This window comes from Bombus huntii, chromosome 3 (genome assembly GCF_024542735.1).
Source record: "Bombus huntii isolate Logan2020A chromosome 3, iyBomHunt1.1, whole genome shotgun sequence".
NCBI classification, from domain to species: Eukaryota; Metazoa; Arthropoda; class Insecta; order Hymenoptera; family Apidae; genus Bombus; species Bombus huntii.
This window is the reverse complement of record NC_066240.1, coordinates 521,432-538,705: the sequence shown is the minus strand read 5'-3', so window position 1 is coordinate 538,705 and position 17,274 is coordinate 521,432. Positions and strand designations below refer to the sequence as shown.

Here is a 17,274-nt window from a genome sequence, read left to right as displayed (position 1 = left end):
GCGCCAAGGATATGCAGACATCTGGGTGCCATCCTGTCCGTGGTGTATGGCCTGGTCTCTGATATGAATTGACGTTACAAAGTCATCAAGCACCATCCATAAACAGATAATAGAAATAATAAACTTAAAAAGTTGAGGTTTATGGTGGGTCCCTGAGGTAATTGAGGGTACGGAATGAAGACCTGCATACATCCTGCCTCTAATATGAATCGATGTTACAATGGAGTCGATCCTTTCTTCATGCGTTTTTAATGATTTTTTTATTTCGTTTAATTGCGTTTATTGTTCACTTAATGCTTTGAGTATACTTTTTTTCAAGTCTTCAATGACGTATATTATGTTTAGTTGGGGTATGTTTACTGTTGGGTTGGGGTTTTGATTTAAGCGCGGAGATATATTTGTTAATTGCGGAGGGTTCTCGATGGCCTGGTTTAGGCTTGTTCCTTGTTTTACTACGTCCGCGAACTTTAATTCAGGGACATCTTTACGGCTTATTTGGGCGATCCGTTCGATTTTTTGTTTTTTCGCCTTGTTTATCTTTTTGTTGAACCTTTTGCGTAGCTCCACGAGTTTTGGGCATCCTTTGTATGACGCAGGATTCCCGAAGTTTTTGCAATTTACGCAGTAGATTTTGTCTTTGCTTACTGCGTCTTCTTTGTTTATCTTACACTCGCCTGGTCCGTGCGACTCAATGCATTTGACGCAGCGGTAGTTGAGGTTGCAACTTTGAGCCGTGTGTCCTATCATCTGGCACTTGTGGCATTGTGCTATGTTGTTTTTTTTAATTATTTTTTCCCATTTTATCTTGAAGTAGTTAAAACGGTTGATTTTTAATGGATTATTTGTGTTGCTTTGGGGGGGGGGGGGGGGGGGATAATTGAATTATGTAAATTGGGAGCAATATGCTGTTCTCCCTTGATCTTCTCGTCGTAAACCGCGAGACTTTTGTGAAATGGACGTCGTCTATTTGTAAAGCTTGTAGGTCTGTGAGTATTCCCGAAGGCAGCCAGCCCATCCTCAAACATACGTCTTTACCCAATGATGAGTTAGGAACAGACTTGAGACACACCTACCACGAACCTTCCGCTACAACAGTAACATCCCCAAGACTCACTCTTGCACCAGTATTCTAAGAGTCAACACGTAACAGTATTCAGCCAGTGAACACTATATGTAACAGGATAATCAGTAAACTTAAAGACAGTGCATTCAGAGTAGTAAGTGGAACTCAGTGAACTTAAAGACAGTTGTAATCAGAGTATTGAGTGGAATTAATAAGATAAACTAAACCTCGCTCTTTATGTTTATTATAATCCTCCACCTTGGGCGCTAATAACGTTCAAGGCTCGCGATAACAACCGATCAGTTGTGCCTGACTGGTCGTTAGTAAGTTGTGTATCGCAACACTAACTCTTTAGCCCTGGTCACCAGATTTGGCTGCGGGTTGAATTTCCGCGTCTTTTGTGCCGAAAGTCTTATGATGCTGTTAGTGTCTTTGGTTGTCTTTTGTGTTATTATTTTTCATTTAATACCTTTTTTTGTTGAGTTTATGGCGGGTTCCGCCTTCTTACTTTCGGTTTCATTATCGTTGTCTCCTAGTACGAGCTAAGTTGCTCAGCATGTGCTATTGGGCTTAAAAATTACTATGCTCTTTATCGCCTAAGCTGCTTTGCATTCATTCGTATAAGATTTATCAAATTTTAGAAATACTTTGGTCAATTTTTAAATGTTAACGGCTACCAGAAAACAAATCACAATCATTTTATTCTTTACTTACATGTTATTTTTGTTTATAAAAACAGTGCCCAAAATTTCTACCATCTGTTGTCAAACACCTAGTATGTTTCCGCTGATAAACAATAAACTAATTTTTTAAAGCGTTCAATTCGTAACGTAAAGCATGGAAAATAAAGCATTCTGACAGTAACAACAATAATGGTACCATTAACCCTTTGGCACTCAAGAGGCGACTTTCAGTCGTCACGGCATTCCGTGCTGCAACTCCAGTGGCGAGCGAGAAGCGATAGTCCCTGTTTATGCTAGATTTTGATATCTCCAATTGATGAGAGTGCAATATTGATTCGTAAATTGGTTCCTTAGCTCTTTGTGTTCTTTGGTAAGAAGTGTAAAGTGTTAGACTTTAAAATGGAGATAAAATCCCATATCCCTTCGAGACTATGGTTCAACTATGGTATTGAAACAACGTCTCCAACGTTAGTTCGGATTCGACGAGCATGGCAAAAGTATTATAGTTTAGAAACCCTAAAAAAGTGGTTTTCGGAAGTGAAATTAGCTCAAATGAAGATGAACTTGATTTTGAACTGTTGAAAAATGAGATTAATTATATCAAGAATGCATCTTGGTGAATGCTTTATAAGTTATCATACAAAAAAGTACAGAAATTAATATTACAAAATCATATTTTCAAAGATGTAAATATAGATAAATTATTAGAACATGTTTTTGTAAGTTAATTTGCATATGAAATCATTTTACACTAGCTGTAAGACACGCGTCACGTATACGCTAAATCATCCGGAGTAGCTGCTACGCTCGGCCGAAAAAGTCCTCGAGTGCAAAGGGTTAATAAAAATAATGATAATAGTAATCAACGTTACATAACAATATTAATAATACCGATAATAACAATAGCGATAATAATAAATTGTACACATTATATATGGTATCACTTTATTATTTGAATATGTAAATAAATTTTATAACTGAAAAACATCGTATACACGATTTGCAATAATCATAAATTTTACATAACTTTATTTTTCTGTTAATAGTACTTCTTAAATATCTTTGAATTGTAATGTTTAACGTATAATTTTTGAGAAATACTTCTCGCCAAATTTTGTAGTTAACATTACGATACATAATATAAACTAAATAAGGAAATTTCCATTGAATTACACGAAAGAAGTTAAAGATAAAAACATTTTAACGTTACATACTAAGATAACCATGAGCTTGATTTCGACGACGACCAATCAAGTATGCGATCAACACAACAATCACTAATCCTGCCAGTGCACAGCCTACTACTATTGGTACAACATCCGGTGTATCAAAAGCGCAATCTTTAGCTGAAAATTAATAATAAATATAATTAATAAATATTAGTAACGCTAATGATATTTTAAAGAATAATCATTGCATATTTTTTATATTTCTAGCATTTTTCATATTTCATATTATATAAAATATATTATATAATATAATATTCCAAATTATCAGTTATTATATGCCTTTATTCGTTTGTGGAATCTTGACGTACAGAAAGAGACACGGAAAGCGTGAGAATTAACGCAATTTAGAATGGAAACTTGTTTCACGTAATATAAATTTTTGCACCCGAAGACAAAGGATATAATCACTAATGTTAATAAAATTGTACTTTTTCAACTCATAACTTCATTTGTAATATAATTTTCAATTAAGTAATATACACTTGAACAAATTTAATAATTATAGTTGAAAAAATATTATTAATTTTCGCTGATTTTGACACGTTTTTACAATTAGTAAGTGAACTTTTATTTTCAAAATCGTTCAAAATATTTTAAGCTTTCTATAACAAACTTTTTAAGAGCAAGAAGCTATTTTTACTGATTTTTCATGTTTTTGATCAATATGGAATATATAAAAATTCGAAAAACATATCCAAAGACTTCCTCTATAGCGTATCAATTTTTTACATGGGATTCTTTTTCTCTCTACAGTAATGTTATTAACGTAAAGATGTAATGGTAAAACATACCTAGTTATGGCAAAAATAAGACGCAAAAGATATAACTATTAAAAACATTGCCTAGAAACTAGAAACTTAAAAATCGAGAATTTATTTTTAATCTTTGGGTAATCAAAGACTATTATTCATTTTTTCTATAAAAATAAAAGAAAGAAAAAAAATGAAGAGAATTCTTATACACATACAGGCGTTTATGCCACGTGTTGATTTGCACGCGGAGGGTATTACAATACAAAGGAGGACTTAGATGAGGACTTGCAGGATTTAGATGAAGTTGCGACAGCGACCATACCCAAATCCACGCCATTCCACACTACCTGACAATGAACCTTGAGTCTTTGACCTTACCTTTGCACATGGCCCAACACCAAATTTTTCCCATTACGTAGGGCACTCAGGATCCTCTCCTTGACCCCAACAAACTCAACATATAAAAACTGCGAGCATTCGACCATGAGACTAGTCTTGGGGTGATCTTGGCCGTGATTTGAACAACTATTTTAATACTTTGTAACTTCGCTACTTCATTATTATATCGTATTTAACCACTTTGATGAATAAAAGCATATAAAAATATTAAAGGACAGTCAAGTTAAGCTATTGCTCAGCTCTTCCTTTTTTATCACGAATTTTACGTGACAAAGTCGTGGCGTCGACTACGCCGCCATGACCCACCGTTCACTTTCATAATCACGAATATCGCGAATATTTTGTTTAAATGATATTTTCTATTCAAAATTGCATCTAAACTCGCGGAATGCATTTCTGTTCATAAGTGATGACTTGTGTATATACATTCTTGCTCTTTTATTATTGATATTTAAAAATTGATCGAAATGGATATACAGGTTGGTCCAGCCAAATATCTATCTATTGTTGTATGAAGTAACCTCTGATGATAAAGTTACACTGTTTCAACGAACACGTGTAGCGGTAAAAATATTTTTTTCTCAGTGTCATTTTTTTACGAGATTTCAAGATTATTGTTATTTTTCAAATGGAATCATATAGTTATATTTCGTAAAAAAACAAAAAAGTTCATCGATCTTATTAACCATACTGTCCTCCTAATCATTTAATTTTGACACATTATACGAACCATATATAAGACAATCTAATCGAATCAAGACGATTCTCAATGCAACGAAACTTATTCGGCAGTTTATTATCTTATATCTTATATTATATTATATCATAATATATATATGTCGGGTTTACATTAGAATTAGGGTTAGGAGCGTGAAACGAATCTTCGTTTGGGTTACACGTTGTCGTTATGTAATAGAGAAGACATTGACTAGTGCAAATACGATTATCATAGAATTGAAGAAGTAACCGTGGTAATTAGATACTCGAGAAACTAATGACAATGATCCTAGGTTCAACAACGAATCCGCGGTCAACGGGATGATAGATGAACGTGGTCACAAAATCTATGTCGGACGCGTAATATTCACTGGTCGTAAGGGGTTACTCTTTTCGTCGATGAGATCGCGAGAGAGAATGAATTTCCGTCCCGATGATTTCACAGAGGAAAACTATAATGGGGTGTGTCTAAGGACACGAAATTAGATTAGTGGATTAGATTAGTGGTTAGAAAAAGATACTAGCCGCCCTCGAGGGAAAGTTGCTAGTGGGAGACGTCGTTCGTTGAAAAATAGGTCTCCTCTATCTTCTCGTAGTTGGGACAAAGACTGTTTGTTTGAAGGACTTTAGTTAGCTAAATCTTAAGATTTATAACGGGCCCTCAGGCTAGCTGAACATGTACTGCGGGGACGCATGGACATCTGGCAATCATCTTACTCGAAGAATAGGGTCTGCGTGTGGCAAGCCACGGGACAGAAACCGTTGAAATGTTTACTGTCGCGTGCCGCCACAAATATTTCTTTTAAGGAGAGTTATAGAATTACTCCATACCTTTGTTAGACAAAGCGTTCATCCCGTGACCGCGGCTACGTTTGGCGACTGGCTGTCGCCTCGAGCCCAAGCTCATTATCACAAATCTCGAACAAATACAATCGGATCGAAGGATGACAATTGTTTAATTACGCCTATGATAGAATCTAGATTACGGTGTTAAGGGATTTTCCCGAAGTTCCAAAGGGAAGGCGCCGGTGTCCTTTCATCTCCGACATATATATGTGCCCTGAATATAATCTCAATGATGAGCGTCGAATCGACTTCTACGTAGTGGGAGCATCAACTGGTGGATCAAGCCATCCGGCTGAGTCGTTTCCATTTTACCCCGATTTTGGAGCCGAGTGTTCACTAATTAAAGAATCCGTAGTCTTGAAATTTTCTGGTAAAAGAACGATTGAGATAGTAATGCGAGGAATAAGACACATTTGTACTAAACGTACATCTCAAATCTTGTCCGTTGCCGGTGTTAGTGGTTTTACATTAGAGATAAATACGTCATGTCCTCGCTGATAGTTATTTTAAAATATGATATCGCGATTGATCGTGAAATTTTGAGTCAAGGTTTTGACGTAATATTACACAAAATAGCCTCGTTATGTGGAAGACAAATAATTAATGCCTGTAATAAAACCGCTGAAAACGAGATCGATGTTAATGAAGTTGACACTGATGTACGTGATAGTGATAAAAATCGATTAATCTTTCTTTTCGAAAATTCAAAGATCCATTCGTTACGGGTTTCCTACATACTCGCGTAAATGCAGGCCAGTTAGAAATACAATTAATTGATCCTAACATCACCGTACAAAGAAGTCCTTATAGATTTCGCGAGGATGAGCGTAGAATAGTACGTGAGAGAATAAGCGAATTAGAGCCAATTATCATGAGGCCTAGTAATTCACCGTTCGCGAGCCCCATGTTACTCATGAAGACGAACGATGGTTCAGATACATGATTTGTAGATTTTCGAGAACTAAATAAAAATACGGTCGCGGATCGGTATCCTTTACCCCTTGTTCCGGATCAAATCGCGAGATTGCAAAAGCGAGATATTTTGTTAGTCTGGACATGGCCAGCGGGTTTCGCCAAATCCCTATTCATCCTAATTCTAGGAAATACGCAGGATTGGTTACCCTCGATGGTCAATTTGGGACAAAGGCTGCCTGTCCGTTTGAACAATCTTAATTACCAAAAACCCCAGGTTTTATAGCGGGTCCTCAGGCTAACTGCACTTGTGCCGTGTAGGTGCCTCAACATCTGGTATTCATTGTCCGAAGGAACCGTTAGAATGTTTTACTGTCAGGTACCTCTATGGGTATTTCTTTTAATGAGGGTCATACTATCGCTCCATACCTTTGTTAGATGAAGCGCCCGTCCCGTTGACCGATGCTACGTTCGGCGGCTGATGGTCGCCTTAAGCCCAAGTTTATTATCACAAATCGCAAACAAGTACCATTGGGCAGAATGACGGCAAATTGTTTAATTACATATATATATGTCGGAGATGGAAGGACAGCGGGATTTTCCGTCGGGAATGCTGGGAAAACCCCCCATTACCATAGTCAAGATTTTTATGTTTAAGCAATAAAAATAAAGAAAATAACTTTAATGTTCCAACCTGGCTTTACGACGATGGGTTCAGATTTAAGGTGACATAATGGGTCACTGGGTAGCCACGGTCACGGGAGGGACGCGTACCTGACAGAGGTACGGAATGATTTTATGACTCTCCTTAAATACAAGGATTGAACCGAGAAGTGGGGACAAGAGTATATAAGGGCAGTTTCATTTGGATTGAGGGTGTTTTTGTTAGTTAGTCGTTGGACGAATTGCCGAGTGAGTTACGCTGATACTGGTTATCCCGTGGGCCGTGGATTCGTCAACTAACCTGGAGTCATCGTCACTGCCTACCTGCCGTGATCAACTATCAAGATTGTAAATACCCCTTTTGTTGGAATAAAATACATCTGTGCTGTACCACCGCCATGGCTAATTCCCGTGAAGACACATCCGACGCCCCAACCTTATTCCTACTGTGAATCCGACATATATTTTGTGATTTTGATATTCTTTTATGAATTTCTATAAGTATGTATATAAATGTACAATCTATAATATGTATGATAAAATGTAAAATCGTTTACGGTACAGAATGTTAAAATCTTTTTGGCCGTGAATAATGCAAAGTAAGCTACGAACATGTGTTGTTGCATTGAAACATATACGTTATGTCCCCGTTCCTTGAATTAATTTCTATTCTATGTTTCATTTTTAAATGTCTATTATTAGTAATCAGTATTACTTTAGTATTAGTAATCAAAACCTTAATTTTTTTATTTTTCGTTTTTATCTTATTTTGACTGATAAAAGTACTCTTTAAACCTTTTCACTATTTACTATATACTATACAAATAAATTAATTTCTGCATCATATGCAATTAATTATTTTAAATATTTTATACTTATACTTACCTAAACCAAAAACGGTAGAATTATCTACTTTAAATGCTTGAAATTGGAAATCTGATATAGTTAAATATCCAGATGTTTCATTACTGTTATTCTGTCTTAAGTTGAGCGTCTGTTGTTTCAAGCATCTGTAAGAATTTGATACTTTCACCACAAAATTAGGTGCTTTATGCGCCAGAACCACTGATGTATCTGTTAAGAAGGATACACTTATATTTATAATACGACAAAATACATAGGATACTTAAAGATATAAAAGAATTATATGTATGTACTATGATATAGAAGGATTAACAAATGTGTTAACATATGACTCATGTATTCCACGTTTTAAAAAATGTTAACAAATTCATTGTTTTTGATAAAACTCTAATATTTGACTCTACATTTTACTTTTGAATTACAGAAGGAAACAGAGAATTCGAATTTTAGAAAATTGTTTTTTGTATTGGTACCATATAATATTCTAAAACTTTTGCAAGTATGCAAGTATGTATGTGAAATACATCGATTCTTCATACAAATTTTCTCCGTTTTGAGATATAAATATTTGTTTTTCAAATATATACTAGCAATAAAAATGGCATTTGATATGACACTAATATCTTGTTCTTGATATCGCAAGCAGATTCTTGTTTAACGAACTAAGAAAGCATACTTCATTCATGCTGCTTCATTCATCGTAATACTTACAAGTGAAAAATTTTAACAAATCAGATATTATCAGTTTACGCAATTCGTTTCATTAATTCAAACATTTGTCTATGACATCGAGAGAAAGAGCAAACGAACGAGAGAGAGAGAGAGAGAGAGAGAACACTCAATACTTTCTCAATTGCTAACAAATTAATTATTGAAACTAAACTACTGCATTATTTAAAATTACATCAAAACCTAAATATTATTCAGGTTTCGACAGCAAGTGTTCAGTGATCACTGTTTTATGAGATTTCGCCAATACTTTCGTCAATAATTTACTCACTTCCTATCGTATCATATACAAATTGCTGTTATGCTTATGAAGATATTGTGTCCCGGACTATGCAGAGCAAGTTAATTCGCATTCAATCAATATTTTTTCCAATCACGGATCGTAAATGAATTGATCTCTTAAAACGTTATGTATTTTAGTTTCTAGACTGACTTTATTCTCAGTGTGTTTACATTTTGTAGCTAGAAAGAACGTAAATAGAAATATCGATTGAAGCACCTATCTTCATGACTTCCAATTCCTCGAATGTTACTTATTGCATGAAAAAATGTTTAAAAAAAAAAATTAAAAGGTATTGTAGAGGATACAACTTGACATCATGAATATCAACTACATTTCTTCAAGAAGAACTATATTTCTTAATGTACTGATCGATCCACTTCTTTATTCTACACAAAAAGTATGTAGTAAGAATGTATGCAGTGAACGAAAATCGTTAATTCCTGAGATATTTATTACTCCTGTTGTTTTGTTCCACAAACTTCTAAGTAAAGATATGCATGAAACTATATTCTATACTTCAATTGGTATTACAATCTCTTTCATTTCGTAGAAAGAAATATATGTAGTTTTTTTCATATTGAAATATATTATTTCATTAAAATCAAGTGTATCTCACAAACCAGCAGTTTTTTTTGACACAAGCATGTTAATACTTTTTATAAAGAACAACGAATTGAATCGATTCTTGCAATAAAAAACATGATTCTATCAAAGGAAACAGGTTTGAAATTGAATTATTATCCAAATTATTTCAGATTTCAGTTATGGCTTCATTTTGTAATTAAATATACTTTACTAACGCTCTCTCATGAATGACTAGAAATGCTTTAAGACATATTAAAATTACATATTAATAATTAAGATCTCTTACTTAGTGTGGTATTTGGAAAATTTATTGGTGGAAGAACGAGTTCCAAATGATGAAGAGAGTAGTCATTCTCAGTTACATTTCTTATAAAATGCAGTGTCATACTAGCATTAGTTACATTTTTAGAAGACCATTCTAATGTCAAATTTTGTTCCAACTTGCCACAATATCCACTTGCTTTCGTAGTTGCATTGTCTACTGGTATATCAAATACCTTAAAGGATTTCTGAAAAAATACATTTTTTATCGTTTCAATATTAATATAGTACTAACTGATCATTATAAAGATATTAATAATTATTTTTATATGAATTATTAAATTAAATATAAATAGTTGTGTGAAATCTAAAGGAACTCTTATAATAGGTTGTTGAATTTGTCTTAATATCAGCTACAATAGTATGAAATTGAAAATATAGTGTGTGTCATTTAAAAAAGTCAAGGTGACTTTGACTTTTTATCCCTTTTGGGAAATTTCTTATCTTTGTACTAATTTTCAGCCTATTGGAAGCTGATTGACTTGTATTCGAAACATTTTTTTATCACATTATTGGAAGTGCCTGAAAAATCGTAGCAACAGTTACGCCATAAACCTTTTATAAGGAGCTGAACTTTGAAGGTTATAGCATTACTTCGCATCACGTTAATCAAAGTCAATTAAATATCCAATGAGATAGGACTAGAATTCTTTTTCCTATTATTCGTTAACCAGATTAACCCTATAGAATCCGCGAGACAGTACAAATTCTATTCGGCATCTCATTAGGCTGCTCTTACAATTAGTCCTCTTATTATCAGTACGTCAAAACCGAACACTATATCACTATATGAAGATATACTAGTATTGATAATATACTACAAGCCACAACACTTTGAATTTACAATACATGTGTAGTGTCTCCGAATGAATTGCGTCTAACTATTCCAAAATCTAACATTCAAAACCAACAAATTGACATAAAAAGAATTTAATTTCAAAAATTTGTTGCTCGTGCAATTTCACAAAACATTTTCATCAATTTTAAATTTACCTCAGTGAATAAATCTATTTCAGTTCAACTGTTTAACAATGTGTAGTAAAACGTTCACTGCGAAATTTTACTTAATTTTCATAGTTGGTGTTGCGAGACATTTCTTGAAACGACGAGAGTGTGAGGTTTACCCCACACCACGAAACTCGTTACATATGAAATGAAATGATATAAACAGATATCATTACCTTTTTTTACAAAAGTGTTGCATCTTTGCATTCTCACTTAGGATTAATTTTCATTGAATATAATATTTCATTAATTTAGATCATTAAATAATATCTGTTACGATAAAAACAATTACCAGATGATGGATATCTTTAATTGCACAATAAACGTTCAATAAAATACTCGTTTAGCTCACATCATGTACGATGTTTGTTGCCACAATAACCAAGATTGTTTGGTTTCCAGAGTCTAACATAAATGTTCTAAATAAGAAGTAGAATTCAAACGATATTAAAGATGATTAAAACGCTTTTTCTACAATAATATGGAACATTCACCTTTTCAAATAGCTATGATATAATTTTTTTAGCCAATATTGTCAATATCAAAAAAAATTTAACAATAGTACATTAATAACTTGGTTTTTCATTTACTGTATAAAAAGGTATATCAATATGTATTAACATTAGTGTATCTTTTTCTGTCAATTAAGAGATCTCCGAAAATATGATCTTAAAGAAAATCAATTCTTCATAACAATATTTTGTCCCTTCAAGAAAAATACTTCATGTTTTAACAATTTGCAATGGAAATATTAGTACTGTTGAGTTTGGGTGAAAAACTAGTGTATCGCATCGCGGTAAACACGTTAAAATAGAAACCACGAATTTTCACTGATTATGATTACCTTCCAACCTGCGAATTCGCGGACAAACAATTTTTATGTGGAAAGAAGACCCATAAATGGACAATGGACATTTTTAAGATAAATGTTGACTTCAAGGGGGGCAGACCCGATGACCTTGACCTTTACTTTGATGTGTTATCAAGGACACCTCCTTTATTAACGCTCAAGAGCTTTTAGCTATCGCTCGTTATTGTTTATAAAGTTATTAATTATTAAATATACGACACAAGAGATCCATTTTGCAATAAGATTGATATATGTATGGCGTAACATTTGGTTATTATTGAAGGAAAACTTTGTTTAAAACTTTAACACTTAAAATAAAAGAACGTAACCTAACTTAATCTGTCCTTGGGACAAGTCTATTTGAATTTAATTCAATGATTAGTTAGATTAGGATAGGTTAGATTATTTCGAAGTGAGGGCACAATGTTGAAGTTCTAAATAAATTTTTCATTCAATGATAACCAGATATGAGTTTATTGGCAAAAGCTTGCAATTACTATTTGAATAATATAGTATACTATTGGTGAAAGAGATATACAAACGCCGTAAATTGAAATATTAAATGATGACAATTAAACTAATTGCAACTATAAAAATAGTTTGAATATTAGGTTGCCAATGTCATTTGTAAATTAATCTGTAAAAGTTATTTGTAATATATATTTGCATTATTTGCAATATGTATAAAAGGTAGCAAATTGTATATTTTAAAAACCCCCCTTCCAAATGGTATGTTATAAACAATTTTCTTAAATATACTACAGCACAAAGAATTCCTAATTTTACTCACGAGTTGCTGCCTAGTTTGATTTTCGAAATACATATGTATGTTTTAATATTTGATTAATTTTTGTAGGTATAATCTCGCTATATTTCTTCCACCAGTAGTATAGTATGTACCAAATTATAGCGAAATCTTAAATTAAAATATCAAGAAGCAGCATCGACTGACATCTTTGGTTCCAGGGCCACTGAGAATCATACATTATATTCTATTTTAAGGATTTATGCAATAATAATGATAATGATTTATGACTGACGATGTTTCATTTACAATTAAAAAGACAAAAAGTATTTCTTATTACTTCAATAAATTGAATAACGAGTAAAAGATATTATAGTACAAATATAAATTTAGTAATTATATATTTTGAGTGACTTTGATATATATTATAAAGGTCAACATTTTGAATAATTTCATTTATACATATAACTGCCGCTCGACTTTAGTTTCCGAAATATAGTTGAATTTGTATATATACAAGGTAAGATTAATCATGTATTAATCATTAATTAAAAATGTATGAGGTAATTACATATATGATCCATTTCAAATTTACAATAAGAACTCCAAATCGAATCTCGAGTATCGAAAAAGCTAGTCCGAGCCCGGCCGATTTTTACCGATCTAACTCGAATGTGTCGAGTTAACCGTGGCGATCGAGCTACCCGAATGATTAAGCTACTCGAATATTCGTATGCCTTGGGTTCCAGCCCGAGCTCGCCCGAATTTCACCAATCTTACTAACCCGTAATTTCGGATACTTGCACATCTTTATTAATCACCATTTTTTAAACATTTCCAATAATCTGCCAAAGAAATGTTCTAAACAAAAGTTAATGAGTTTCCGGTCCGCCGTATATTTGGATATTAAAAATATCCAAACAAATTTCTTCAATGAAAAGCCAGTCATCTTGATTTTTTTAAATGACATCATATATGTATTCTAAACTTTACAAAGTTATAGCAGATGAATTCAACGACTTACTATAATATGATCTTGAATTCAGAAATTCAAGCTGTAGTGTATGATACAAAATGGTATTATCATTATCGTTGGATTTATTTAATAATCTTAATCTTATTTTGAATGTATAATTTGATCGAAATAATATAATTTTCCATATTAATATTTCTATTGATTGAACCTAAATTTCTGAATTCTAAATCATTGTAAGGTCATAACATAGTAGTTCATTCAATTTGTCTTGATAACTTCAACTCTGTGAAGTCCAAAATATATGGCGCCATTTCACAATAATCCTGACATTTCATAAAGTAAATTTTTGAAAACTTTTATGTTTATATATATATGTTTATAATATTTATAATAAAAAAAATATATATCAAGTGTTGGTTATATAATAAATAAAAGGAGATAAGTACAATTTATATGGAATTTTGTAGTACTCTAGTATTAGTACTAATTAGAAAAATTGCTACTATGATATTAGAAAATGCAATTACCAGGTTATTAAAGTCCTATTACCGATGAAACAAAAATTCTGCTATACATATATCTAGCACAATGTTGTTTGCGAAGTCAATATAAAATCGATGAGATTTGCTCTGTTTCTCTTTTCTACATTATTCCTATAAAATTGTGTATAAATTATAATTACTTCTTTTCTTCTACTATCTAACCCAAACTAGTTGCCAACCCAATAATATGAAAAATATTTTGGTGTATATCTTGGAGACTAAAGTCGAGCAATAGTTATATGAGTAAGTGAAATTACTCAGAATAATGATCTTAATAACATATGTCAGAATTAATGAAACCATTAAGGTGTGGCCTTGTTTATATAATTAACATAAAATATTAAATTATACTTAATTAACATAATTAACAATATAAACCATATTGACTTTGCATCTTTGTACAGCCCTGATTCACTTATCTCTATATCTAAACATGTTCATTTCATACCAAAATGATTTTATGATCTCGCTATACTGTGGTGAAAATTATATATATGTAAATATATATGTCGGAGATGAGAGGACACCGGAGACCTTCCCTCTGGAACTTCGGAGAATCCGTAGAATTGTAATTAAGCGATTTGCTATCATTGTACTTGTTTGCAATTTGTGTCTAACAAAGGTATGGAGTAACTCTATAGCTCTCTTTAAAAAGGAAATAGTCGTAACACTCGACAGTAAACATTCCAACGGAGATGCATTCTTTTTGCGATCTCGTCGACTAGGAGTAACGCCTTACGGTTCGTGAGTGTTACACGCTTGAGTTAGTGTATCACGCAAGTAGATCTATCATCCCGTTGGCCGCGGATTCGTTATTGAACCTAAGACCAATATCACTAGTATCGCGAGTGTCCAACCGCCACAGTTGATTGTCAAGCCTGTACTATCCATACTTGTGTTAGCAAACCGTACCTTTGTTATACCGCGACGATGGCCAGTTCCAATGAAGATTTATCAAACGCCCACAACCTTATTCCTGACCGTTCCCCGACATATATTATATACATATTCTAATTTATCATATACCATAATAATGTCTAAATAATATAATATATTCTACATCTAAATAATACAAACCATTTTGTTGTCATTAATATAAGAGATATTAAACTCCACAGACATCTGTACTACAATACAGGCTTTATCTGTTCCATTACCAACTACCCACTTCCCAGCAGTATGAACAGACAATGTAGAATTTACTGTAGCTTGTATAACAGCTGGATTAATTGTTGTATGTAAAATCTGTTTTGTAGTTGTTTCATTTGTATAACTTAAAGTAGCTGATGTATCTAATGACATAGCAGATGACTGGTGATCATTGGGAATAACTATACGAGTTTGGATAGGACTTTGAGTAGTTAAAACCTCTTCTGGCTTTAATTTATTTTTGTTTGTGCCTAAAGGAGCTGACACAGGTACCAGGGAAAGTATCTTATTTGATGGAATATTTGTTTCAAAATGTTGCTCATTTTGTAAAGATGTTCCATTAGTGAGAATATCTTCATTTTTAGATAAAATATTTTCTTGACCTTCACCTGTTGTAAAATTGAAATATAATCAAATTAATCGAACACATTTACATTGACTTCTAAGTTAATATAATAAATTGGATATACATAATTTCATCATGCTAATATTCAGAACATTGTATAATTTGTGTACATGCACAGTGCATACATGTTTTTAATATATGTTCAAAACTATGATCTCTAACTAAAATGTTGCTTATTTATGAGGTTGAGCTCTATATGAAGTCTTGAAAGTTGTTTCACATAAATACATTTCCAATATCCCAATTTTTCTAGACTTCCTTTAATATTTTATATCAATGATACTGTTTGGGTTAGAGCATTTAAAATGCTTGTAAAATATCAACTATACAACAAGCTTTCAAAACTTATTAAAATAACCAAGACCTTTGAAATTTTCAAAACTTCCAAGACTTCCAAAATTTTCAGGAGATTTATGGTACCGAATTCTATACAATGTGACTCATATTTTTATCCACATATACATATTTGATATAATTTGAAGTGATTGACAACTCATCAATATAGATCCTTAATCCTGTGAACATTGTTTAGTGTTTGATATACATATAATAATAAAAGAGTTAAGAACCATAAATAATAAAAACTTGTGTAAATATGGATTGCAAAAATCTTTGCTTGTGTCAATATTTTAGTTAGATCAATGAAATAATATAATTTTATTTCTAAACTATAACATACAAAATTTATTGCAGGAAATATAAAAATAAAACAAACTATATTTCGAAATATTAATTTAAGTAATATTTTTATCTGAAGTTTTACATAGAAAATAATTTATAATAGTAGTAATTCTTATTAATTAATTTGATAATTTTAAATATCTTATTATTATAGCTTTGATTTCTAAAATTTTACCATAGGTCACAATATTTTATCACAAGACAGTATGTCGTATTTAATATACTAAATACGTTAATGAGAAATAATGTATAGTAAAGATAATAAAATTAAAATTAAACCATAAATCTACAGCTGATGTAATTTTGTAAGAAGAGACCTTATAAGTTTTATGTGTTTTAGGGCAAAGTAGAAATAAGAAATATAATTTCACGATATATAAAAAATGTTCATAATCCTCTGCAGAAAAAATAAAAGTGTATTTGAAAATTCATACCCAGAACGTGGAGTGCAGTAAAGCAAAGGAGTAGTAAAAACTTTGACATTATTAGAAATTCCAAATTTGCTAGAAATAAGCAAAATCCACTAAAAATTTGAATGTTTATAACTATTACGAATATTAGACACCAATATCAGTTAACGCAAAGTATGTGAAAATACACCGCGTATGACGACACAACGTAAATGTCGATACAATTCTATACTGTGTAGTTCCTTGGAAATGTTATTCACAAACACACATTGGACAGACTAAAGCACATATGTATGTGTTCTCATTAAGGGTTGGTTTACATTATTTCGAATTAAGTACGTTCTTTTAACATACAACACACAAGTGAAGTAAAAAATTATCTAAACTTATTTACTTTATCATTAAGCAAGAAAGGTATTATTTATATATTTTTAATAAAGTAAAATAAATAAATATATTAGTCT

The 17,274-nt window shown here is 32.1% G+C and overlaps 1 protein-coding gene across 1 annotated transcript; it reads right to left on the bottom strand.

The window, feature by feature from the left end:
• Positions 1-2,674: 2,674 nt before the first annotated feature.
• LOC126863707 (lysosome-associated membrane glycoprotein 1) lies at positions 2,675-17,081 on the bottom strand. The gene is made up of 5 exons (XM_050614129.1): positions 16,835-17,081; positions 15,242-15,702; positions 10,012-10,234; positions 8,150-8,338; positions 2,675-3,092 (listed from the first exon to the last, which is right to left on the bottom strand). Exons 1-5 carry the CDS (start codon positions 16,881-16,883, stop codon positions 2,953-2,955), a joined length of 1,062 nt encoding a protein of 353 aa, XP_050470086.1. The 5' UTR covers positions 16,884-17,081; the 3' UTR covers positions 2,675-2,952.
• Positions 17,082-17,274: the final 193 nt, after the last annotated feature.